The sequence below is a fragment of the Ursus arctos genome, unplaced genomic scaffold, assembly GCF_023065955.2.
Source record: "Ursus arctos isolate Adak ecotype North America unplaced genomic scaffold, UrsArc2.0 scaffold_15, whole genome shotgun sequence".
NCBI classification, from domain to species: Eukaryota; Metazoa; Chordata; class Mammalia; order Carnivora; family Ursidae; genus Ursus; species Ursus arctos.
Window position 1 is genome coordinate 39,602,908 of NW_026622819.1, and position 24,341 is coordinate 39,627,248.

At 48.9% G+C, this 24,341-nt stretch overlaps 1 protein-coding gene across 1 annotated transcript in view; it reads right to left on the minus strand.

Annotated features, from left to right (window-relative positions):
• Positions 1 to 9,050: 9,050 nt before the first annotated feature.
• SH3TC2 (SH3 domain and tetratricopeptide repeats 2) overlaps positions 9,051 to 24,341 on the minus strand; it is a 53,393-nt gene continuing 38,102 nt past the window's right edge. The window contains exons 13-17 of the mRNA XM_026510719.4: positions 17,338 to 17,488; positions 14,938 to 15,060; positions 13,614 to 13,764; positions 11,628 to 11,824; positions 9,051 to 9,978 (exon numbers count right to left, since the gene is read on the minus strand). Coding sequence (XP_026366504.2) covers positions 9,787 to 9,978; positions 11,628 to 11,824; positions 13,614 to 13,764; positions 14,938 to 15,060; positions 17,338 to 17,488 — 814 coding nt within the window. The 3' untranslated portion in view covers positions 9,051 to 9,786. The remainder of the gene's footprint in view (positions 9,979 to 11,627; positions 11,825 to 13,613; positions 13,765 to 14,937; positions 15,061 to 17,337; positions 17,489 to 24,341) is intronic.

The window sequence follows — 24,341 nt, forward strand, 5'->3', positions numbered from 1 at the left end:
TGACCTGTCACCTGGCTCTTTAGTCCATAGACCTTCAGCAGTGAAGCACCTGTGACGTTTGATGGTGCAATGCTTACATAAACCAATGGTCCTGTCCCCGGGTTTCCTGGTCACTGCTCCTCCTTAAGACAAAGGGAAACCAGCACATGCTCATAAGAGAAATTCTTCTCTTGAAGATTCTAAGTTCTAAACAAGAAAATGTGAAACCAAAATTACATAGTTCCTAAAAGCACTGATTTTCAGGTCAGAAAAAAAACTGGTTTTGAATGTCTGCAAATGTCTTAACGACTTTGAGCCTTGATTCCTTCATCTGGAAAGTGGAGAGAATAGCACCTTCTCTGTGGAAACATTTGAGGGATGAGGTCATACAGTGCAGGTGAATTACTTAGCACAATGCCTTCTACAGGGCAGGTGCTCGGGTAACAGACCACGCTTATCTCTGGTCGTAACTGCTACCTCTTTGAAAACTAGGAAGGCACCAGCACATCTATCGCAACTCATCCTAAACAAATGAAAATTATGCTTATTATTCTCCATAAACTCCAACTAAGCATCTGCTCTGAGTGTAAGCAGCCCGATCACCCAAGTCCCTAGTGACTCATGAGCAATAAGCAGGTAGGTTATGGCTTTAATAATTTCTCCCTCTCTTAAGTCATAAGAAGGGGTCACAATCTGAATCCAAAGTCTCATTCATTCATTTTTTTTATTAACCCATTCACCAAACCTTTATTGAGATGCTACAATGTGTCGACACCAGGCACAACTCTGAAAACACAGAGCTGAATGACCCACACAAGATCCCTGCTCCCATGGAACTTCCAACTGAGGCGGGATTATTTTTTTAAAAACCACATAGATAGTATAATGATAAACTGTGGTAAGTTCCCTGAAGGAAAAACACAGGAATCCTTGACTGCATGCAAAAGAGAGAACATAAGCTAAAGATACCAGAAGAGAGAAAGAGACACAGGCTTTACCTAACTGGAAAGAAGAGAAAGGAATGTCACACGATTTGGAAGAGTGCCAGAATATCAGTCTAAATAATCCCTTAGGACTTTAAAACAATCCAAAGTGCAAATCCTCCAGGTCACCTGTCTGTTTGGCTCTTTTCCCCTCTACCCACCAGAGTCCCAAAGCTACGTGTTCAAGGACAGACAAAAGTCCATTTTGTTTGTTTCATGAATAAGTAGCTGTTTGGTCACCAGGATTACTACGCAGCTGTTACTGAGCCTCTCCCACGGCAGGTCCCCCGGGAGGAAAGCAGATGTAGCGGGTGTCGCTGCTGTCTGGTACGAAGTGCAGAGAAGTCAGGAGCATTCCTGCGAGCATCTCTATGCAGCAAATGTCCAATCTGTCTCCAGATGAACAAACAGCAAAAGTCCTCAATTTACAAGAAAGTTCAAAAGCAAAGATTTCATGTTCACACACGACGGTTGGCCCATGCAGGTACGGAAGATAGTTGAGAGTTACACCCATCATGTTTAATATCATACTCTAGAGCAGAAAGGTTAGACTCAAGGGCAGAAGAGATCACCTATTTTAAAAATTCTTTCCATAGATAAATAATTCATCATTGGTGAAATTTTGTGATCCCAAATAAAATAGAAGTTTAAGAGAATAGATAAGCATTTCTAAATACCATGAGTCCGTGAAACACTGTTCTAGCATTCTTTATCCGTAAGAATTAAAGCATCCCCACAGGAGGGCGGATTTCCCCAGGGCATTTGTTTCACGAGATGGTTCTGGAGGTTGCTGGTATTCCCACCAGCTGTTTCATGGTATCAAAGGTAGGTGATTCTCGATGGAACTAGAGGGTATTATGTTAAGCCAAAGAAGTCAGTCAGAGAAAGACAAATACCATATGGTTTCACTCATCTGTGGAATTTAGGAAACAAAACAGATGAACATAGGAGAAAGGAAGGAAAAATAAAATCAGATAAAAACAGAGAGGGAGATAAACCATAAGAGACTCTTAACTATAGGAAAGAAATTGAGGGTTGCTGGAGGGGAGGTGGGTGGGGAAATGGGGTAATTGGGTGATGGGCCTTACGGAAGGCACTGGAAGTAATGAGCACTGGGTGTTATATGCAACTGATGAATCACTAAATTCTACCCCTGAAACTAGCAATACACTATATGTTAACTAACTTGAATTTAAATTAAAAAAAAATGTTTTTAAAATCATATGTCTGTGATCTCATTTCTGCCATTCAAGCCACCAGTACCATGATGAGTGAGACCCTCGAGGCTCCATCTGGCTGTCTCCCTCGCTCAGGTGTCCTTACACTTCCGCTGTGGGCTCTGAGCTATCCTGCAAATTCCCTTCACTCACCCCACTCCTCACCGGGAATCTTCAAATCTAATCTGTAATTTGTTTTGACTTATTACCACGACGCCATTGCACACTTTCTGTTCCTCCTTCCATTTTCCTTTTGGGAACGGTGGTTAATCCTCTCTTCTAGGCTGCTGCTTGGCTGGTCAACGATAACCTCCAGATTTTCTTAAGACCTCCTAGAAAATCCGTTCCGTCCAATCCTGTTCTGGAGCAAGTGATTTTCTGACCCACGGGACTCGCCGTAGTGATTTCAGACCAGTGTTCCAGGCTGATGAACAAGTCTTAACTTGCTCCTATTGGTGATCACATAGTGATGGTGTCTGTCTCAGAGATGTGCCACCTGACATGCACCCATCGTACAATGTAATAAGTTAATGCTCTTGTTTCAGTATCAGGGAGACATGAGTTCAAATCTCCCCTCCACCGCTTACTAACTATAGACTTAAGCCACTTCCGTTCTCTAAATCTCAGTGAAGATTAAAAACAATTGTATCTTCCTCCAAATATTGTTGGGTTACACAAGAAAAGTTTTAGATAGGCCCTAGTGTGTATATTCATTCAAAAACACCAACCTTTATTTTTCTTTTGGTATATGCGCATTCTCTGGTCTCAATAAAGTTGTCCATCAAATGATATATAAGAAAGAACAAAGGCCAGTGCTCTCTTGTGCTCTTCGCGATTTCCCCCCAGGTCAGTGCTTTTCAAACTGCAAGTTAGTGAGTCCGTGAGAAACCATTTTAGCAGGTCATAAGCTGGATATTTTTAAATTAGAATAGAAGAGTTTAAAGTGGATAGAACAGGTCAGTGCATCTCATGTTGTAAGGACTAAATGGTGTTCTGTCAAATGTGTATTATACATATGTTTATGCAATATGCATACTGCGATACAAAGTAAAATGCATTTCTCACTGTGTGTCACAGAAAGAAAAAAAAAAGGCTGAAAGCCACTGCAGGAGGCTCATGGAGAACTGTTATATATGTTCTTTGGTAATGCTATACTATTTAAGAAGACATTACTGCCCCCTACCGGGACTTTTGATGTCTCACAAAGAGGGACAACCATAGATTAGCAAAAGCCTTGCTTCTCTTTGCCCATGTGACCTCCGTCACCCTCCCTGTACCCTGTCTGGAAGCTCACCGGGAGGGAACTCTTCCCTGGAGCTATTCCGATGCCCTGAGCAATGAGCCAAAGGCAGCCCCAGAAGCGGGAGCTGGAGTTCTGACCTCTAAAGTAATTGGGGAAGCACAGTGTCCTTCCCTCCAGCCCACCTTCCTCCGTCTCTCTTGGGCAGGGAAGCCGAGCAGCCCCAGGGCTGAGTCTCAGCCACCCGTGTTCTCCTTGGTCCCGCCCCTACCCCATCACCCCTCACACCCGTGTGGAGCCACCCGGCTCTGCCCCCGGGGGAGACCTCGAGGCTTACATCAAGAAACACAGGATTGAATTGCGAAGTGGCAAATAAGTGGGCAAATAGTGGGAAAGAAAGTTTAAATCTTGGATTTAACATAAAACTGATGGATGGGGTCAGGCCTTTTTTATAACGTAAGCCATTTGTATTAACCCCCCTTAAAATAGCCTCGTTTGTTTGGAGTCTAAATTCAAACTTCTTTCTTCCCTGGATAAAGGCCTGCCCCCAAAGAGAGATGTGCTTCAGCCATTTCGTCTATGAGATAAAGAAGGTCGGCAAATCTGTCAGGTCATCCAGCATTTGTACCGTGTGCCGGGCACTGCGTGCCGGGGACTTTGGTGTGGCATCTCCTCTAATTCTGGCCACGCTGGGCTCAGAGAACTTAATGACGTGCTGAAGGTCGCGCAGCTAGTAAGCTCCAGATTCTTCTGATGGGGTATGCCTGCCTCCCTCGCCCCCTGCAGGCACTGCCACCTGCCTGGGTGAGGGCCGGGCCTCTCCCTGGGATTTCTCTTCCTCTCCTCCCCCGTCCACACATCTCAATGGGAGCAGTTACCAAAAAGCGAGGAGGTCACAATGGCCAGCCAAGGTCAGGAAAAACAAGGGAAGACAGAAACTGTGGCAGCCCAGGTTTGACAGGGGGAACACGACAGGGAAATGCAGCGTGGTACCCTGGGATTCTGGATCACAGAAAAGGACTTCAGTGGGGAAACCAATGCAATCCAGGAGTGTGGTGTTGTCTAGCCAGGTCCTAGTAGGCTTCCCAGCTGCCTTCCCGTGGCTTCCAGAATCATCTTCCTAATGCACAAATCTGACCATGTCTCTCTCTCCTGCTTATAACCTTTCCATGGCTCCCCCTCCCCCTCAGCTCCCTCTCTAGCAGTTCCTTCCACTTCCCCTTCCCTACCTCCCTCCTGATTCTGCTCCAACTTTGCTAAATTCACTGCTGTTCTCAGAAAATACCAAGTCCCCTCCACCTTCTGGAATTTTGCTTGACACATGCCCTGCCAACTCCATACCCCACAGCCTGCAATTTGAACTAAGTAGATCGCTCTCTCTCTCTCCCTCTCTCTCTCTCTCTGACTCAATTTAGATGTCGCTTCCTCCAGGGAGTCCTCCTTGATGCCCTGGCTCCCATGCTGGGTTAAGTGCTCTCCCCTGAGTTCCCATAACACCCTGTAACTAACTCCCACCACAGAACTTCCCGTCCTGGATCACATTCATATTTTCCCCTTCCATCTTACAACACTGAGCCCCCACTTCCCTGAAGGGGTAAGTGCGTGTCCGGCATGGCACTGAATAGCGCTGTCATTGTGAGGATTTCAGGCCTCTGCGCTGCTTTCTCCAGGTCTTCGATTACTCGAAGAGAACTGTGTTAGTCTGTCTGCAATGTTCCCTGCCACTTGTTCACCTTTTTCTTGTCAGAGAATGCCAGATCAAGCATTTGATCCGAGGCCAGGCACTTGCCGTGGGCAACAGGACCTAGCTTGAATGTCGTGCTTTGTTTTGTTTTCACCGTATTTGTTTTCATTTATGAAATTCTATTTCTGGAAAGCAAAACATGTGTTTTCCTTCTACACAGACCAGTCATCCTTTAGAAAATTAATTTATATGAGTAAAGAAAACAAATCAATTTAGAAAAAGTTTGTTAAGGGGCGCCTGGGTGGCACAGCGGTTAAGCGTCTGCCTTTGGCTCAGGGCGTGATCCTGGCGTTGTGGGATCGAGCCCCACATCAGGCTCCTCCGCTATGAGCCTGCTTCTTCCTCTCCCACTCCCCCTGCTTGTGTTCCCTCTCTCGCTGGCTGTCTCAATCTCTGTCAAATAAATAAATAAAATCTTTAAAAAAAAAAAAAAAAAAGAAAAAGTTTGTTAAATGGTTGCTCAGATGGCACATATAGTGAAAACTGCCCAAGTGCCTATACACACACATACACACACATGCACACACACGTACACACTCATGAACATATAGCACACATGCACACACATGGATACACACACAGCACACACAGGCACATGCACACACAGCACACATGCACACGCAAACACACATACGCACATACAGCACACATGCATACACAGAAGCACACGTGCATATACACATGCACACACATGTACACGTATGCACACAGCACACACGTGTGTGCACATATACACACGTGTGTGCGCACACATCACACATGTGCGCACACGCATACACACATGCACACACACGTATCCCTGCATGAAGGTCACCCTGAGGAAGAGAAGCACTGTCATTAGTGCCACGAAGTCCTTGGGTCATGAGATCCAGGGTACAGCTGTCTTTGCCACTAACATCCTCTGCACCTGGGGGGAAAAATTACTCTTCTATTTCTCAGTTTACTCACTTATGAAAAAAGAGAATAAAATGGGGTCATAAAAATATATGATTTCATCTCCCAGATACAAATCTCTTTTCCTGCTCGCGTATGGTATGGAAACAACATTGCGGAGAAGGAACCCAGAGGTGATTATCCTTTTTATATCACAGATCAGAGACCTGACAGATATAGAGGCTCAATGACTTGCCCAAGGTCACGATGCAATTTAGTGTCAAATTCAAGACCAAAATACAGGTCTCACCTAACCTGGTGATCTGTTTCTCCCCCTAATTCTGACACTCTCCACCCCTATATACTCCCTTCCCCAGGTAAACTTCAGTCAGAAGAGTTACGTGTTATTTACAAAGCACAAGCCAACACCCACACACAGACACGCACGTGCACACAGAGACACAATCTGAAGACATCTTAAAATAACCAAGAGGCAAATAAGAAAAGGATCAAAGCAATATTGGATTTCAGAGTGCTAACACTGTTGGGTAGGAAAGAAATGCACTTGAAAGCTGAGAAAACACATTATGGGGGTTTCCACAACAGTATAATTCCCTTCTTGTTCTTTACCCAGGTGAGGCACACGCAGCCGGGAGCCAGGGTGGCTCTCACAACTTTTAGGGGAGGATTAGGATTAAGAGGGTAACTAATGCATTCACCTTTGGCTAATGTACATATATTATATAGATGTGAACCTGCTTAAATGCAGACCCGATCCAATCACCACTCCATGCTCTGTGGATTGGGTGGCGGGGAGCACCAACGTGATTTTAAGGGGAATAGTTAACCATATTTCTTAAATGGGATTCTTAAACACTTTTAAAGACTATTCTAGCAGAGCGATTTCATATAGGATGTAGTAATTGCAATGATACAGTGCAATGTTTTTCTCATTTAAAAATGAATCCTACCCTCGTCTTTGTAAATATGTTAAACATTTTTGTAACCGATCTGGGTAGAGGCAAATGTACCAGGTTTACGGATGAACCAAAGTGTGTAGAATCAGAAAATTTTAGCCAAAATTCCCAATGAAACATAAAATGGGTAGATAAAATGCCCTTCACTTTAAAAATAAATAAATAAATATAGGATATATATATTTATTTTACATATATAGATTTGTAGCAATTAAGAAAGATCTAGAGAAACAGAAGCTCACGCGGGAGGAGGCTTCGATTGATCATAAGCTGAACGTGAGCCAGAGGAAAGATGTGACTGCTGGAGAGAAGAAAAATCTTAATGCAACGTTGAACTACAACACTAAATTACGCTAAGTACAGTAACGTCGCTCTGTACTCTCCCCACGAGCCAGTCCCGAAGCCTGGTGCATTGTGGGAAGCACACTTTCAGAGGAGCTGAAACTGGCATCTGGCCAGAGGAGAGTAACAGGTCAGTGGGAAAAGAGAGAGGGGCTGTAACCTGAGACAAATGGGGAATGGTTCATGGCATGGGTTCCAGGGCCAAACAAGCTCTCTTCAAAATAAGATGCGTAACTGTTCTGGAACGCATGTGCCCCTGTCTGTCTCCCAGGAATGTTGTTGAAAGGATGATGCCTGGGAGGCTAGACCCATCCACAACACCCCTCCCTGCTCAGGGATTTTATGGTTTGTGGTGGGAACAAAATCACATCTCTTTTACATGGTAATGGATTAGGTCACTTCATTTCCTTCCTGGGGAAGAATATTCTAGAACAGAGAGCGTTTTGGCAAGCAGCCAAACTCCTGAAAGAAGATAAGATGTACTGATGTGTGGATGACCTTGATGACTGGAAGATGCCATGTTGACTTAACTCACCACCCCAATCCCAACACACACTACCAACCACCTGGTGGGCCCAAGAAGCTAGAAATTAAGGGCAGAGGGTCTGACAATAAAATCTAAGCTGCTGGGCATCAGGCGGCCAGCCCCATGGCTAGATCTTCTTGTATGTTCCCACATTTCAGAACAAGGGTGAACCCCCCACATCAGGATCACCTGAGTTGCTCATTTAAAATGCGACCTACTGAATCAGAATTACTGGAGCAGGAACCAGGAAGTTCATTTTCAGCACTCCCAGGTGATTCTTTGGCACATTATCTGAGAACCATGGCTCCAAAGCGGTGTTTCTAACGCTTTCGTGTGCACTAGAATCATCTGGAGAGCAAGGCAAAAGCTAGGGCTCCAGAGATTCTGATTCAGAGGTCTTAGGTGGGTTCCAGAATTCGCATTTCAAACAATCTCACAGGCAAGGCTGATGCTGCTGGTCCAGTCAACGGACCTGTACTTGGAGCTCACTGCCTTAGGGAATTCTTGATTCCATTACCAAAGCGCCCAGATACTGAGGTAGGCAGCTTCTGAAAGGCCCCCAGTGATTCCCTGCCTCCTGGCCTTCACACGCTTGGTGTACCCCTCCCGCCTCCTGTGGCCTGGGCCTAGCGACTCCCTTATGAAGAGTAGAATAGGCAAAACTAATTATATGTCACTTCTGAGATGAGGTTATGCCAAGACTCTGTTCTCTCACTCGGCTCTCTCTCACCCACTTGCTCTCTGAGGAAGCCGGCTGCCATGTTGTGAGCGGCCCTGTGGAGAGGCCTACATGGCGGGGAGCCGGGGGCAGCCTCTGGCCAACAGCAAACAAAGAACTGACTCCTGCCAACAGCCGTGGGTGTGAGTTTGGAAGCAGAGCCTTCCCCTAGCTAAGCTTGAGAAGACCACAACTGACACCTCGACTGTAGCCTTGTGAGCCGCCCTGAGCCAGATGACCAGCTCAGCAACGCTCGGGTTCCTGCCTTCCTACAGAAACCGTGAGATAAAGGGTGTTTCAAGCCACCACGTGTGTTAAGCAGTGACAGATAACTCATACAGATGCTTTGTTGAGGAGCTGCCCTGAAATCCATATGGCACCTCGGTATTTGACGCAACCTTCAAGCCGCCCCCATCTCATCTCTCCCCATTATAAAGGAGACAAATGTGCATAAATGAGATAAGCAATATTTAATAATATACACCTTTTACATGTAATTTATGTCAGAATTTTCTTAGCGTTCAATGTTTCAGCCTTAGCCCTTGGGGAGCCTCCCGGAGTTTCCAGAAGGTTATGGAGGAGCAGAGCCTCAGGGAGGATGGAGAGGTGAGTCTGCATCAAACCCCAGGCCCTGGGCGTTGAGCCGGCCATCTTTCGAGCTAAGAGCACGGTGAAGTCCCACCCGCCAGTCCCCACGAGCAAGAGGGGCGGCACCTTCTTTGGCGGAAGGAAGAGAAGCCAGAAACTACCAGTTTCTCTGCTGGCAAGGTGGGGGGGCTTTCCCTGAGAAGGCAGTGAGGGGAACAAAGTCCGGCCGGCTTCCAGTCTCCCCAGGGCAGTGCCTGATTTCCTCTCTGTGGGCAGGAGAGCAGCTCCCCCCAGGGACAAGCTTTCTCATTTGCTCCAGGAGACACGCGTGTTGACAAAGTGCATTTCAGAGGCCGTACGTGGGGTCTAGAGCCCACTGGAAACGCTCTAGACACAAAGCCAGAACTTCCCATCCCTGCTCTATCCTCCGCTCCTTGTGTGGCCCACCTGGAATGAGCCCCTCTCCCTCCGGGCTGTCCCCTGCGAAGATGAGGGGCTGGGCCAGGGGATGACACAGACCCTCCAGGTCAGTGTGGAGGAGCCAGGGGCAGGGAGGCAGCTCTGGCCACGGCCACCGGTCAGGTACGGGACGGCTGTCCTCAGAGGGCCAGCCCCCCTCCGCTCAGCCACCGCGCCCTCTCTGAGGAGCGGCCGGAGGGGCTGCTGTGCCACAGGGGGCTCCGGCAGATGCTGTCCAGCCTGCTCCTGATGCTGTCCTGCAGCGCCTCGTCACCCAGCAGGACCGCCGCTGCCAGGGCCAGCCGGAAGTACTCGGTGGCATCGTGGGCGTCCTAACCCCATGGCAGGGGCAGAGAAGAGACAGCAGTGAGCAAACATTTCTGGGAGAGGCCAAGAGGCAGTGCCGGGAGCTCAGAACTCGAGCTTTGGTCGGCCCCACACACTTTCCCACCCCCTCCTCCTGGCTCCTAGGGGAGCTCCTGCCCCACTTTACTGTGGACCCGGACCGGTGATGTCACTCCCAGCAGTGGCCCTCTACCTCAGGCACCGGGGTGGTGTCACCTCACCGGGGCTCAGCCAGTCATGAAGCGGCATCGTCCTGGGCCCAGTGCTTCAGGGATCCCTAAACGACTCAGGCCAGCCTGGCCCAGTCCCTCCCCGGGACCTCTCAGTGTAACCTCACAGAGCAAATGGTCCCTCACCTTTTAACCATGGGCTTGAGCCTGCCAAGAGCTGGACGCAAAGGACACCAAGAAACAGAGAGAAGTAGAAACATACAGAGCGAAGAGAAACAGGAAAAGGTGAGGAAATCCGTGATGACATTTGAGTACCAGCATCCAGAGTGACCTAAAACTCCCGAATCTACACTTGAACTTCCCAGTTACTTGAGCCAAAAAATTGCCTTTTTTGCTTAAGCTAATTTGAGTTGAATTCTTCCACCTGCCACTCCCTAGGTCCCCTGGTTGAGTCAATCCAGTCAAAATCCCTTTGTCCCTGAACCACTTCTGGGGAGCGAGGCGACAGAGGAAAGATGGCTGCGGAGTCCTTCACTACCCCGTCGTCCCTCCCCACATGGTAGGAATGAGGAACAGATGCTTCTTTGGGTGAGACTCAAAAAGGGATGTCTGGTTCCCATTAACCCTCGTAAGTCAATAATTAATTCAGGCCAGAAAAACGTCTGGCAAATAAGAAAAGGACAACAGAGTTGCCCTGAGGTTCCCCTGGGGGCCAAACACAGGCGTGACTCAGAAGGATATTCAGAGATTAAGGGCCCGGCTGGTGCAGACAGGGACCTCTGGAAAGGGGAAGCCAATGCCGGGGACAGAGTTCGAGGGCCAGAATTGTAGCAGAGACTTTCAGACCACCAACACAGTTCTAGAAGTGGCTGGAAAAATTAGAAGCTCTGAATCTGACTCCCACAGAGCCAACAGGAGGGTCAGGGCTAAGGCCTCGTTAGGACAGAGCCGTGCCTGCATTCGTAGGCCCCGCCTCGCTCTCTCAAACATGCTCACACAGACCCAGATTTCTCCCAGAGTTTTATGTAACTTTGAAGAAGTACGTCGCAACTGACTAGTTAACCTATAATATTTTGAAGACGCACAGTTAAGGATTAATTTTATTTTAATGTTGGAGCTTACAGTTCTTTCGTTTTGCTTCTCCCATATTTCCATAGGCCCCCGAGGAGCTCAGGGGCCCTGGGCAACGTCCCCATAGTACCTGATAGATCAAGTGGCTGTGGAAATCACAGCGGGGCGAGGAGAAAGGAGAGCTAGGGTCCCTCTCCCCAGCAGACAGGGGCATCTTTGAGGTCTCCCACAGGGCTGAGTGAAAAGAGCCATCGTGTCCCCAGAGAAGGCACTCCCCACCCTTTGAGATGTGGCTCCCCATCTCGGGCCACTCACCTGTACCCTGAAGGATGAGGGTTAGGGAAGAATAGGGTGGGGACGCAGCTCTCACGCAGCCTCGCAAGCCTGGCTCTTACCTTCAGCTGGCAGAAGGTGAGGCGGCCCAGGCGATAATACACCTTCGCATAGTATAGGGCCTCCCTAGGACTCTGCAGCCAGGGGGGACAGAGGGACAGAGTCTTCAGGTAGCAGTCCTCAGCCATCTCGTACATGCGTAGGGAATAGTAGACTGTAGCCAGACGGTGGAAGGCCACCAGCTCCTGCTTCGGATCTCCTAGGAATTGGAAGACTGAGGGAGAGGTCTCGCACCCACCGCCTCGTGGCACCGATCGCTCCCCCATTCTCTGAGATTTTTTGAGGGTCTTCTAGGGATTGGGACTGTGCTTGGGATACACGGAACAAAGCAGAAGAGGTCCCTGTCCTCATGCGAGGTTCATTGTCTCCTCGGACACAGACTTTCCTTAAACAATCTCCCATACAAAGGCCAAAGGACACCTGTGATAAGTGATGCAAAAGAAAACGCCAGGTTCTGGGACTGACTGCTTAGATTAGAGCCTGTGTGTTCCTCAAGATTTCCTAGGACGATTTCCTGAAAAAAAACTTTTCTCTTTATTACAGATGTCTCTGTAACTCACGATTCTGGGAAATAATTATTCCCAAATCCCCGTAATGAGACATGGTGACAAGACTAGCTTGATGGGGTAGCTAAGGATTCTTTGTAATGAATAACTCTGTAGTACAAACGTCCTCTCCACATGAAAGCCTCCCTCTTCAGAGAGCTCCCCTGGGGCTGCCCCCAGTAGCAGTCACCCTCTGGCTCCTTCACCAGCTCGAAGTCTCAGATGACTACAGAGAACCCCCCTCCCTTTTAACTCATGCTTTAGAACCTTGGTTTCTAATGGGTCCATGATTTGTTGTTTTGGTTTTTGGTGGGTCTGTTGTTTTAATAACCAACTCCTTTAATACAAAGCGGCCTTTTAAAGAGAACAAAGGCTTCCCATTGTGTTTTTGGAATATTTGCAAGGTGGCTGTTTGATGCAATCTAAAAAACATCACTTTTAAGCTTCAAAGAGACAAAAGCCAAAAATAAAAGAAAAAAATCCAAGGGAGAGAAAATTCTCTGATATGGAAAAATCCAGTCACCAGGCAAGTGCATAAAAGGGTGGATATAGCCTCCTTTCAGCTTCTGTCCAGGGAAGGATAAGGAGTGCTCAGAGCCTTTCCTGAGATAGCAGACTGCACTCAGATAAGATTTTCTGCAGTAAAGAAAAAGGTAGGAAAAGGATAGAGAGAGCTCTGAAGTGCAATTAGACACAATAAAGTCCAGTGCCATCCACATCTCAGGCCCTTGAGAATGCCCAGAAGTCCCTTCTAGAATCCTCTCAGAAGACTCCATTTGTCCCGACATCGAATCAAGCCTTCTCTAATCAAACCTGCTTTTCCTCAAGACCAACATTCAAAAGGAGGGTGGTTTTTTTGTGTGTGTCTTTTTTTTTTTTAATTCTGCCTGTTTCCGGTTTTAATGGCACACATTGTTCCCCGCTGGCTTCTGTGGTCATTGCCCGCTTTTTCAGCTACACAGTGAGTTAAGTTCATGGGAATTTGATCTTCATTTACTTTTCGATTCCGCATGGAAAATGTGCTTTTGACTAACAACCAACCCACTAAAACTTTAGGGCAGAGGCCGCTGGATAAAACACCATTTCCCCTGCACTGGGGCACAGTACCAACAGTGGAATGATCATTAGTGCGCTGCAGGTAACACTCAGCAAGGACTGGTGCGCCAAGCGCTGAGCTGCGGGCTCTACACGGATCATCACTGGTCTTCAGAACAACTGCATGAGGTGGGGGCTATTTTTAATCCCCATTTGCCAATGACACACTTCTGGCTTATAGACAGTAAGCAGCTTGCTTAGAACTAAGATCTCAGTTGGACCTGGGATTTGAACCCACACAGCCCAACTCCAGAGCCTCTCTGTGACTGCTTTGTTGTCTCCCCCCACACACACTTAGAAGAGCAGTTAGCCCCCCATTCAATATGGCCAACCATCAGGACCACCTACCTATGACCATGCTGAGTCTGGCCGCCAGGGTGGCAAACTCCAAAGCCTTCTCATAGCCTTCCAGGCTGATCTGCAGCTCTGTCAGCTTGTTGAAAACCCGGAGCTCCGTTCTCATGGCCTTCATCCTCCTCGCTAAAGGAACAGCCCCAGCCTGACAACAGAAGCACATGGAAGCTTAGTTCAGCTAAGAATGCTCGGTACAGACCGTACTCTAGGAGGCTCGCATTCTGCTGGTAGGGGTTGGGGGGATGGCCGTGTTTCCATGCATGGCATTTCACAGCTCGCTCTCCTCGTCCTTGCTCTTGGTTGGTCTGCCAAGATTTTAGAGGTAGGAGAACTAAAGATCATCAGACCTCCTAAGACTGGAAAAACGGAGATGAGGAAAAGGCAGGTGACATTTCTCGAGGCCACATAGGAACGCATTCCCCTCCCAGCCACAGGATCCGTTAGCACCCACAGCGCCATCTGTGGACTATGCCCATGGTGCCGGAGAGCGCCCAACGAGTGGTCATTTCTATGCTTTTTATTATGATAGAATTTTAGGCAGGTTCATTTCATCTCTCTAGACTTAATTTTCTCATCTATAGAGTGCATATGATAATGAGTAGCTCAATCGTCAGGGACATGCTTCTTGCTCCCCCCACCCCCAGCTCAGTGCCTGGTACGTGCTGGGTGCTTGCTAAATGTCTGATGACTGATACAGAGCTGAACAAGCAAATGAATGAAGAAATGAAATTTTAGGGTCAAGTAAGATAATGAGGTTTCCAACCTCCAGTCAGTGATGAACAATTACGATTTTGACATATCTGCTTAACATCTGCACAATTATTTAATTACTATTATTCTTAAATCCACTCTCTTTTGTTACTTTGCCTCATCCTTTGCAGTAATATCTGGGAAGTCATGGGTTTGATGAGCTGGTGTTACACATGTTTAATTTCTAAAATATATTTGAATGCACACTTGATAAAAACATAGGAAAACCGAAGTGTTCATCTCCCACCATGCCGCCGGTGGTACACGGGAACATTCTGGTAAACACAGCATAGGCTAGAAACGGTTAAGTACCATGCCCCCAAGAGGTGTAATTATTTTGGTGTGTTTTCCCAGAAAGAATAATGTATCAAGCCTCGGAATGAGAGAGGTTATCGACCCCTTCTTTGAGAGCCTGTTGATTGAAAAAAGGGAGAGCCCGTGGGCACTGGCTGAGGAAGGAAAGAAAAAGGAATACCAGCATGAGAGGGGAAGGGGCCCCCAGGCCACATGGCCCTGCCCACGTTTGTGCCAGGGCCCAGCCGGGCGCACGGTGCCGCCTGGGACTTACTCGGTAATACTCCACCGCACGGTGTCTGTGGCGGGTCCCGTTGAAGAACACGTCACCTGCTTCTTCATAGAGTTTGAGAGCCAGAGAGGGCTCCTCAGACTTCAGGGCTTTCTGGATGGCTGCCTGGATGGGACAGAGACAGGTGTGGAAGGCAGAGAGGCCTTCCAAATAGCCACAGAAGCAGCAGGAGTGAGACCCTAACGACCTGGTTTAACCCTCTCCTCACATCCTCTGAACACGGAATTGTCCTCCACGCTCACAGGGCCGGTAGGAAGACTTCGCGACTCCCTAGTCGGGCATTTCCCCATCATGGTCCGAGAGATTACTTCGGTAGCCCTAGAGACGATTTTGAGCAGCACATAGACAAACATCTTATGTTTTAATAGTTCAGTACTTATTTTAATGTGTTTTAGAGAAAAAGATTAATAATACATCCACCCCTGTGATTTCAAATAGTGTTATTTAGTATAAAAAACTAAGTTGATTTGAAGTTGAGTCAAAGAAAATAGTAATGGTACAGAAGATACACAAACGTGGCAAAACCATGAACTTCATCCATAAATGACTGCAGTTTGGAAAACAGTGATCTCAACCAACACCGGCACTTCGAAGATGGAGAAACTGAGGCTCAGAAAGGAGAAGGAAATTCTGCGTTTATATAATAGTTGGTTTCAAAGAAATGCTCGCACCTTCCAGCCCCATACCCTTCTCCTGGCACCCAGGACCTCTTGATCTCTCGTACGAGCTTCCATATCGCATCTCAACAGAACCCGGAGAGGAAGCCGAAGAGGAGGAAGGGCCCCCCAGCATCTGTAGCACCGCTACGGGACCTCCGAGAGCCCGAGGCTGGGAATGGCCCTGCAGAACAGCAAGCAGCAGTCTGCGGTTGTGTGGGCCTGGGACCAGGGCTGGCCGGTGAGTCTCTGGGGCAGGACCCCACCGTAACTGTAATTGCCCGGCTGCACAGAGACGCAGCGGGGAGCCGGGCTCCTGTCCTCCGGAGGTTCTGCAGGCATGCAATGCCCAAGCCCACGGCTCCGCCTGGGCCTCACCTCCTGCAGAGCGAAAGGCCAGACCTAGGTATCCGCTCTCCAAAAGCCCTTCCAGCTCTAACACCCCACAGCAGAAGAGCGGAGAGGCTAAGAGCGAAGGCATTGTGTCACACCGTCCGTGTGCCCATATCACCTAGTGTAGGTTACTCAGGCCCGTGGAGCCACATCCAAAAAATGGGAGTTTGAGCAGAAACCCCCACTGCGTTTGGAAGAGGGTTCAACTACAGCAGGTATGTGATGTGTTTGCAAAGTCTCCCGAGCCTGGTGAGCACGCACTCAGTGTCACACAGCGCTAATGAGGTCTCAGGGGAAGTAGGTTCGTGCGAGTTTAAGTAATAAGGGGAATAATAAGGGAGAAAATAAGGAATGGGAAGGAGGAAAAAATAACTGGCATATTTTCAATGGAACAAATGATATATACCATCATAACGTCAGCATTGTGCCGATAACAGAAATGATGATTAAAAAGAAAAAATCCAAGGGATTTTTAATAATAATAGATTTTTAATAATAATAATAATAAAATGCCATTCATTAAGAATTTACTAAGTCCTGGGGCGCCTGGGTGGCACAGCGGTTAAGCGCCTGCCTTCGGCTCAGGGCGTGATCCCGGCGTTATGGGATCGAGTCCCACATCAGGCTCCTCCGCTATGAGCCTGCTTCTTCCTCTCCCACTCCCCCTGCTTGTGTTCCCTCTCTCGCTGGCTGTCTCTATCTCTGTCAAATAAATAAATAAAACCTTTAAAAAAAAAAAAAAGAATTTACTAAGTCCTAAGCATTTAGTAAATTCTTGTTTGCATATGCATTTACTATGCAAGTGACACAGCTGACCCTTACCCCAAGAGACTGGGTTTACCCGTGACGACACGAGGCCCCATGACAGCAGAAGCAGCTGATGCAGCAAGCCCAAGGTCACACAGTCCGTAATCAATGGCCCTGTGATTGGGTTCCAGGCCCGTCTCTCTCCAAACCCAGGCCTTTAATCACGACACTCTACCATATCTCGGCTATTAAAGGGACACAAGCAAAAAGACTAGAAGAGGACAACAATGTTGACGTCCTGCACACATCAACCTTGCCTCACATTGCAGCGAGACCCAAAGTCAAGGTGCGTGGTTAGCTTAGCAAAACCAGATCTCCTTGACATGACAGATGAGCGAGTCTCCTACCACGTGTACCTGGGACTCAGGGACTGCTGGTCACCAGACCCACCCTGGGTTCCACCTTGTGCCTGGGGAACATCCCAGGGTCGACCCTCCCTCCGTGGGCCCAGCACGGATGTCACCACTCTAGCTACAGCTGTCCCCCCGGTGGCCGAGGAGGCAGACGAGCACCGCGGGAGGCTCACCTGCAGGTACAGCTCCACCAGCTCATCTTCCTGCATGAGGTAGTGAAGCCGCCCAGCTCCGAGCCAGGCCTCAGCAGCCTTGTCCTTCTCCCCAAGGTCGATGAAGATACGCAGGCTCTCCTTGATGCAGGTGAGAGACTTCCTGAGAGACCTGGGGGGACAGACACACGCCTGTTAGGTATGAGTCAAGGGACCCCTCCAAGGGGCCGCGGACTCACTCAGCACCAGACAAAATTGAGGCTCTGGGAGGGAGCGACATTGACCCCGGTCACACAGAGACGCTGGGGCCTGATTTGAATCCCGGCTCTGCCTCAAACATCTGGGCGACCTTGAGAACGTATAAAACCTTTCTGTGCCTTAGTTTCCCCATCTGTAGAATGGGGGTATCATTGTATCTGCCTCAGAGGGTTGTTGGAAGAATTGAATGAGATGGAGAAATTGGAGTGCCCAGAACAGTGTCCCCCAAAGAGTAAATAACAATGATGAAGGCTCGGAGTTAAGATGGCGGAGGAGTAGGAGACACGTTTTCAGCCGGTCCCCCGAGTCGAGCTGGATAGGTACCAGACCAGCCTAAACAACCACGGAACCAGCCTGAGACGCAGGAAGACGCATCTGGATCTCTACAAATGAACATCTCCAGCGCTGAGTATTGAGGTACGAAGCGGGGAGCCATGAAACTGTGCACAGATATCGGAAGATAAACGGAAGGGGGAGGGAGCCGCCGCGTTCGGGTGCCGGGAAGCGGTAGCCACTTGCACGGGAGAGCGGGCGGGGCTCGAGGACGGCACCCGCAAAACAGCAGACTGAGACCGTGAGCCGGGTGCGCGCGCCACCAGGCATCTCGCGGAACCCCGGAATCCCGGTGCGCTCACTGGATCTAGACTGAGACCGGGAGATCCGGGAGCGCGCGCGGGGCGGCTGGCGGCATTAGAAACACAAAGGACAGAGACGCGCCGGCCCTGGAAGTGAGGGCTGGGACGCCGGGTGTGGGGCGCACATCCCGGGACGCTGCAGGGTTGAGCAGCACCAACAGAGACAGAGTTAAAGTGGCCAGAACATTAGTAGAGAACGGGCCGCAATCCCTCTGTTCTGTGACAGAGGCTGAAATTCGGCCGCTGCTGCTCTGACTCTCAGAAGAGGCACAGCAAACCGCCAGGGAAAGCCGCCAGAGAACAAAAGCCTGGAAATACCGGCTCAGGGAGTGCCCATCCCCATCCCCCCTCGCAGGGGACGCCGAGACTCTACCCAAACATGGCTGCCTGAGTATCGGCGCGGCAGGCCCCTCCCCCAGAACACAGAAGGCAGGCTGAAAAATCAAGAAGCCCACAACCCGGGCGCCTGGGTGGCGCAGTCATTGAGCGCCTGCCTTCGGCTTAGGGCGTGATCCCGGCGTTCCGGAAAGGAGTCCCTCATCGGGCTCCTCCGCTGGGAGCCTGCTTCTTCCTCTCCCACTCCCCTGCTTCTGTTCCCTCTCTCGCTGGTTGGCTGCCACATAAATAAATAAATAAAATCTTTAAAGAAGAAGCCCACATCCCTAAGATCCCTATAAAACAAGGGGCACGGCCTGGGACCCAGTCAAGAATTTGGGCTCTGGAAACCCCGCAACCTCTCTTCATCAGAATGACAAGAAGGAGAAGCCCCCCCCAGCAAAGAAAAGACAGTGATTCTGTGGCCTCTGCCACAGAAATAATGGATATGGATGTAACCAAATTATCAGAAATGGAATTCAGAGTAACGATGGTCAAAATGATGAGTAGAATTGAAAAAACTATTAACGAAAAGGTTACTGAGAATATAGAATCCCTAAGGACAGAAATGAGAGCGAATCTGACAGAAATTAAAAATTCTATGAGCCAAATGCAGGCAAAACTAGAGGCTCTGACGGCCAGGGTCGCAGAAGCAGAGGAACGGGTTAGTGAATTGGAGGATGGGTTAATAGAGGAAAAAATGAAAATAGAAGATGGTCTTAAAAAATCCACGCCAACAATGATGAAGGCTCACATTAGAGGTCACTTTCGTTATTGTGGCCCTTGGCCCATCCATCTTTCGACTGCACTATTAATGGGGTTTTGGAATATAGGTGAAGTTCAGTGGGGTGGAGTCCGGAGCCGACGACCAAGAAAGAATTCTTGAGACATCTTTGGTGCAAAATGGTGGTTTACTAAAGCACGGGGAAGGGACCCGTGGGCAGAAAGAGCTGCTGCCCCGGTTGTGAGGGGTGGCTGATTATCTACCATGGGGCTGGGGGAGGTAAGGAAAAAGGGAGGTTGAGATAGTACTTTCATATGTTAAAGAAGACTCACAGGATACCAGAGGCCTTGCCATTGTCAAGTTAAGGTTGTTTTTCCCTCTAGCAAGGCATTAACATTAAGATGGTTGAGGGCTTCTTGGAAGAATGTCACACAGGTCCCACCCAAGAGTGGGGTCTGGGGGAGGTTGTAGGGTGTCAGCTTATGCTTTGTCTTCAACCAGCTTTCTACTCCCTCATCATTATAACATTTTTTTTCCCATAAGCACTTAACACACAGGGGATGCCAAATGCATATTTATTGAATAAATGCACGAATGAATGACCGTGGTAGTGACTTTAAATCATCAAAAAGATGGTGATGTTTTGTTTAAGAAGAAAAATCAAAGAAGGGCAGAAGTTTTAAAAGGTTGTTGCTTAATGGAGGGCTCAAATTATCTGGAAAATTGTCTTATGTAGAAAACTCTTCCCCCGTGACAGGGATTAATGAAGAAATGAGGCATTGGTAATGTAGTGTGGCACAGATTCGGAATTCTAGAACAAGAAGGAACACCGGGCATTATCTAGTAGTTCTGTGTTCCAGCAGCAATTAGAATCGCCCAGAAGCTTTTTAAGCACACACACAGGCAAAGTGACCCCAACGTGTTGGCACGCCAGGAGCCTGGGGCACTCTGGGAGCATTTTCTCGTGACCCCAACGTGTTGACACGCCAGGAGCCTGGGGCACTCTGGGAACATTTTACCAAAGCTCAGTAGCAACTTGACTGCAAACGTGGGTTGAGACTTGCAGATCCAACCCAACCCCTTATGTCATAGAGGAAACAGGCCCAGGAGTGGGAGTAATTTGCACAAGCTTGCACAACACATCAGGGGAAGATCCGGGGCCAGAACTCCCTTCTCCCGAGTCCCAGCCCGAGCTCATGCCACAGTGCCTACCTTCCTCTGAGACTCGTGGCACTCCTGCAGCAGCATTGTCTGGGAGTTTATTAAAAACACAGACTCCTAGAGCTATCCCAGACTCACTAAGTCCAAATCATTATAGATGCAAGCCCTGAATCTGGATTTCTAATGCACCGAGGTTATTGTTCACACACACCAAAGCCCGAGAACCACTATTCCAAACTATACAGATCCTTCTAGAAACACTGATCATCATCAACCGAGTGTATGAGCACTTAGGAGGTCCTCATCAAACCTCATGATGGGCAGCTCAGCCCCAGACCCCTTGTGCACAGTGATGGAAACAAGCACCGCCTTCCACTAATGACGCCCTGATTCATCTTGGCAATGAGGCAGCTATCGGCCTTCTAGAGAAAGTGCCAGGCGTTTGGCCCTTGGGAACCTTGAGAAGAAAGAACTGAGGTTTTCCCCACTGCTCAGCGCCTGATATGACATCCAGGATGGGCACAGGCCACCATCTCGCAAGTATTAGAATGGCAGACTTGCTGCTGAGACCGTGCCGCGAGCTGAGAAGCTGCACCCGAAGCTGGGCTGGTCGCCAGCCTCCCTGGTTGAGCTAGGATAAACACGGGCCTCTCTGACCATAGAAGCCTTGTCCTTCTCTCCCCCCCTTCGCACCGCCCCCCCATCTCGAGCACAGTTCCCAAGCGCAGCTCTCCCCACTCCCACCAGAACAGTTGATGAAGACAAGACTCACACATTTCATCCTCCTATTTCCTGCTCTGTTTTTCTTTATTACCATTTGCTGTCCTGGGAGACCCTTAGGCTATGGTTTTTTCTCCAGACCCCCAGGGAACAAGATTAGGGTTATTACAAAGAAGCCAATTACAGAGGAGAGGAACTTCGTTGCTTAGACCTTTTCTCTCCCAGCTCACTATGCCTGCGGAGGAGAGACCAGTATTGCCAAGAAACACCCCACAAGGGCAGGCAGGCCTAGCTACTCACACGGCACCATCAAGACTCCTTGTGTGTGCAGGGTTTTCCAGAGACCCCTGCCTCCCATCAGCACGTACACCTGATCCATTATGTCCAGTAAAACCATGCGCAAGAAGGTCTGAGCCTGGGAGGTGGTTTCCAGCCTCCTTGGTCTTGTCATGTCAGCAATCACCACCCCCATTCGTTTGCATATGCCAGTGGCAGGGCTGTGTCTCCTTCCCCCCGCCCCCCCCCCCCCCGGGTGAGCTACCGGCTTGGCCTGGCCTGTCTCAACACCCCAGTTCCTTCAGCCCCACGTGCAGGCAGGCTCTGGGTGTGGCTTAGCTCCCAAATCATAGGAAGTGAGGAGCCTGGGGGGGGGGGGGGGGGACAGCCTTCATCCCAAGGGTCATGCACTCCTGGGCCACTTATGCCCTGTCAGGGTATCTCTCTTTTTCTCCAACCCTGAGTCCTCGGTTTCCCATTTTCCTGCCTCTAAGGTTTGGTCTTTACAGCTGAGTCCTTATTCCTTCCTTCCCACCTGGCCCTCAGCCGTGAACTTGCGGCCAAGGGACTCTGATGCACCGCTTTCCCAGACTTCCTCTCTCCCTCCCCTAGCAGGGCTTTCCAGATCCCTGCCCTGACGAATGAGCCCAGCCTCCACTAACTGGTCCTGCCCCGTTGCAATAATAAGAACTGCTACTCCCCAGGGGCTGACCCCATGCCAGGTGTTGGGATATGAATTTCCAGTATACATTCTCCCATTTAAACCTCAGAAACACTAAACCACCAGGGATCTTAGCCCATTATGCAAATAAAGAAAACTAACAGGGGCCTTTTTATCTTGTCCAAGTTTGCACTGTTCATGTCTAAAGTTTTATGTGGAGCCCTCTGTGGTTTTGTCTTGTAATACGTGAGAGTAATTGTTCCCTGACATTTGTTGAGCACGTGGCAGGCATTACCCGCTATAACCATCACAACAGCACTAAGCAAGCAGTAACATTATTACATCCATTCTACGAGTGGGGAAAATAAGGCTCAGACAAGCTAAGTGACAGGGACCAGGTAATAAACGCTGTCTATACCAAAGTGTAACCCTGAGAATCTGACTCCAGGACCCCCACACACCCTCAAGCAGCGCTCAGTCTCGGGCTCAGAAACCAGCATATGGGAAGGTTTCCGCTTCTTTTACCCCTCTAACAACCTAGAAGTTTTGAAGAACATAAGCGACTTCAAACCTTGAACAAAATTTCCTCACCTGCAGAAGTGGGTGGTGAAGTACATGTTAGCCTAGTGACCTCAGCGAGTGGAAGCAGTTCTTTCCTAGTCCGGGATTACAGAAACATTCACTATTGGTCGCATTCGTTATATTGAACACCGAATGCTGAGGCGTTTCTTTTTATGTTCCACAGGAATAAGAAGCATGAGAATAAGAATAAAAGCCAGGAGTAATGACTTCTAGGCTACTATTATGCCCATACGCAAAGAACTGTTATTTTGTGAGGACTTATTGCACACAAGGCATTTCTTCTTTTCAAAGATAGTATGTACGACCTTCATGGCACTTACCACAATTTACAGGACACCTTTGGTGAATATGTGTATAAACATTGTCAATTTCTTGAACTAGTCTATAAACATTGTGAGCTCAGGGACCATATCCCTCTGTCAGGTGTTCGGGCTATCGTAAACGCTCGGTAAATATTTGTTGCATGGATTCAATCGAGCCTTAAAATTCCCATGGATCCCGCCTGGTTCAGCTCTAGAGCAAGGTACCTTGCTTTGTGTCACCTGGAGACAGAAAATAAGATCCCCAAGGACCCCATGCATTGAGAGATTGAAAACACCAAATCCTATCATTGTCACCCTGGAGGCAGAGAGAGCAAGACTCTGAAGGTACTGGACAAAGGGACAGCAGAGTGTTCCAAGGCAAAAACCCAAAGGCTGGGCCATAGCTTTCATCGTCTGCTTGCCCTCCCCTACCATCCTCCACCTCTAAACCCTAGAGAAAATCTTTCAAAGACGAAGAATTAACATGAGTAGCAAGGTGGTGTGGAGTAGTGAAACCCTCTTAAATGGAGGAGGCAGGGATCTGCTCCCAGCGCGACCAAGCGGGTCAGCAGTCTGGATGCTCTGGAGCAGGCAGGGGTCAGAGCAGGTGCAAAATGAGGCCCTTCTCATCCATACAACTCCCAGAGGATTCGGGCTCAGAAACCAGCATATCACCATCCACACTTCTGGTTTATTGAGGGTGAAAAGTACTGGCTGACCAGGCAGAAGACCTACAGAGTAGGTAAGAATATGGACTCTAGACCAGGGGTTGTGGAACCATGGCCCATGAACCAACACAGCCTTCCTCCTGCTTTTGTAAACAAAGTCTCAGTGGCACACAGCCACACTCATTCATTTACATAGTCGATGGCTGTTTGCACACCGCACCTGCAGTATACTTGTGACAGAGACCACGTGGCCACAGAACCTAAAACATTTACTATCTGACCTTTTACCAAAAAGTTGGCAGACCCCTATGCCAGGCTCAGCCTGGCTATCGATCCCCACTGTGAGCTTTGCCCAAATTACTTGGCTTCTTTCATTCTGTTTCTACAGCTCTTTGTGCCACACGCATTTATCCTGAGATTACACGTGCTTGGGAAACACCACGTGCTCACTGAATGCCGTCAGTTACCATTACGACCACCATTTTCACTAGGGCTGCTCGCTCTGCCAGTCCGGAGGCCCATTGCTCCCCACCCCCACACCCCTCCTAGGGCACAGGCTGGAGGTCTCTCTCTCCTCTACTCCCCACACCCATTTGAGCACCCACCTTCCTCAAACTTACAGAATGCCTTCCAAATGTGTCCACACCTTCCCATGGCTCCTGC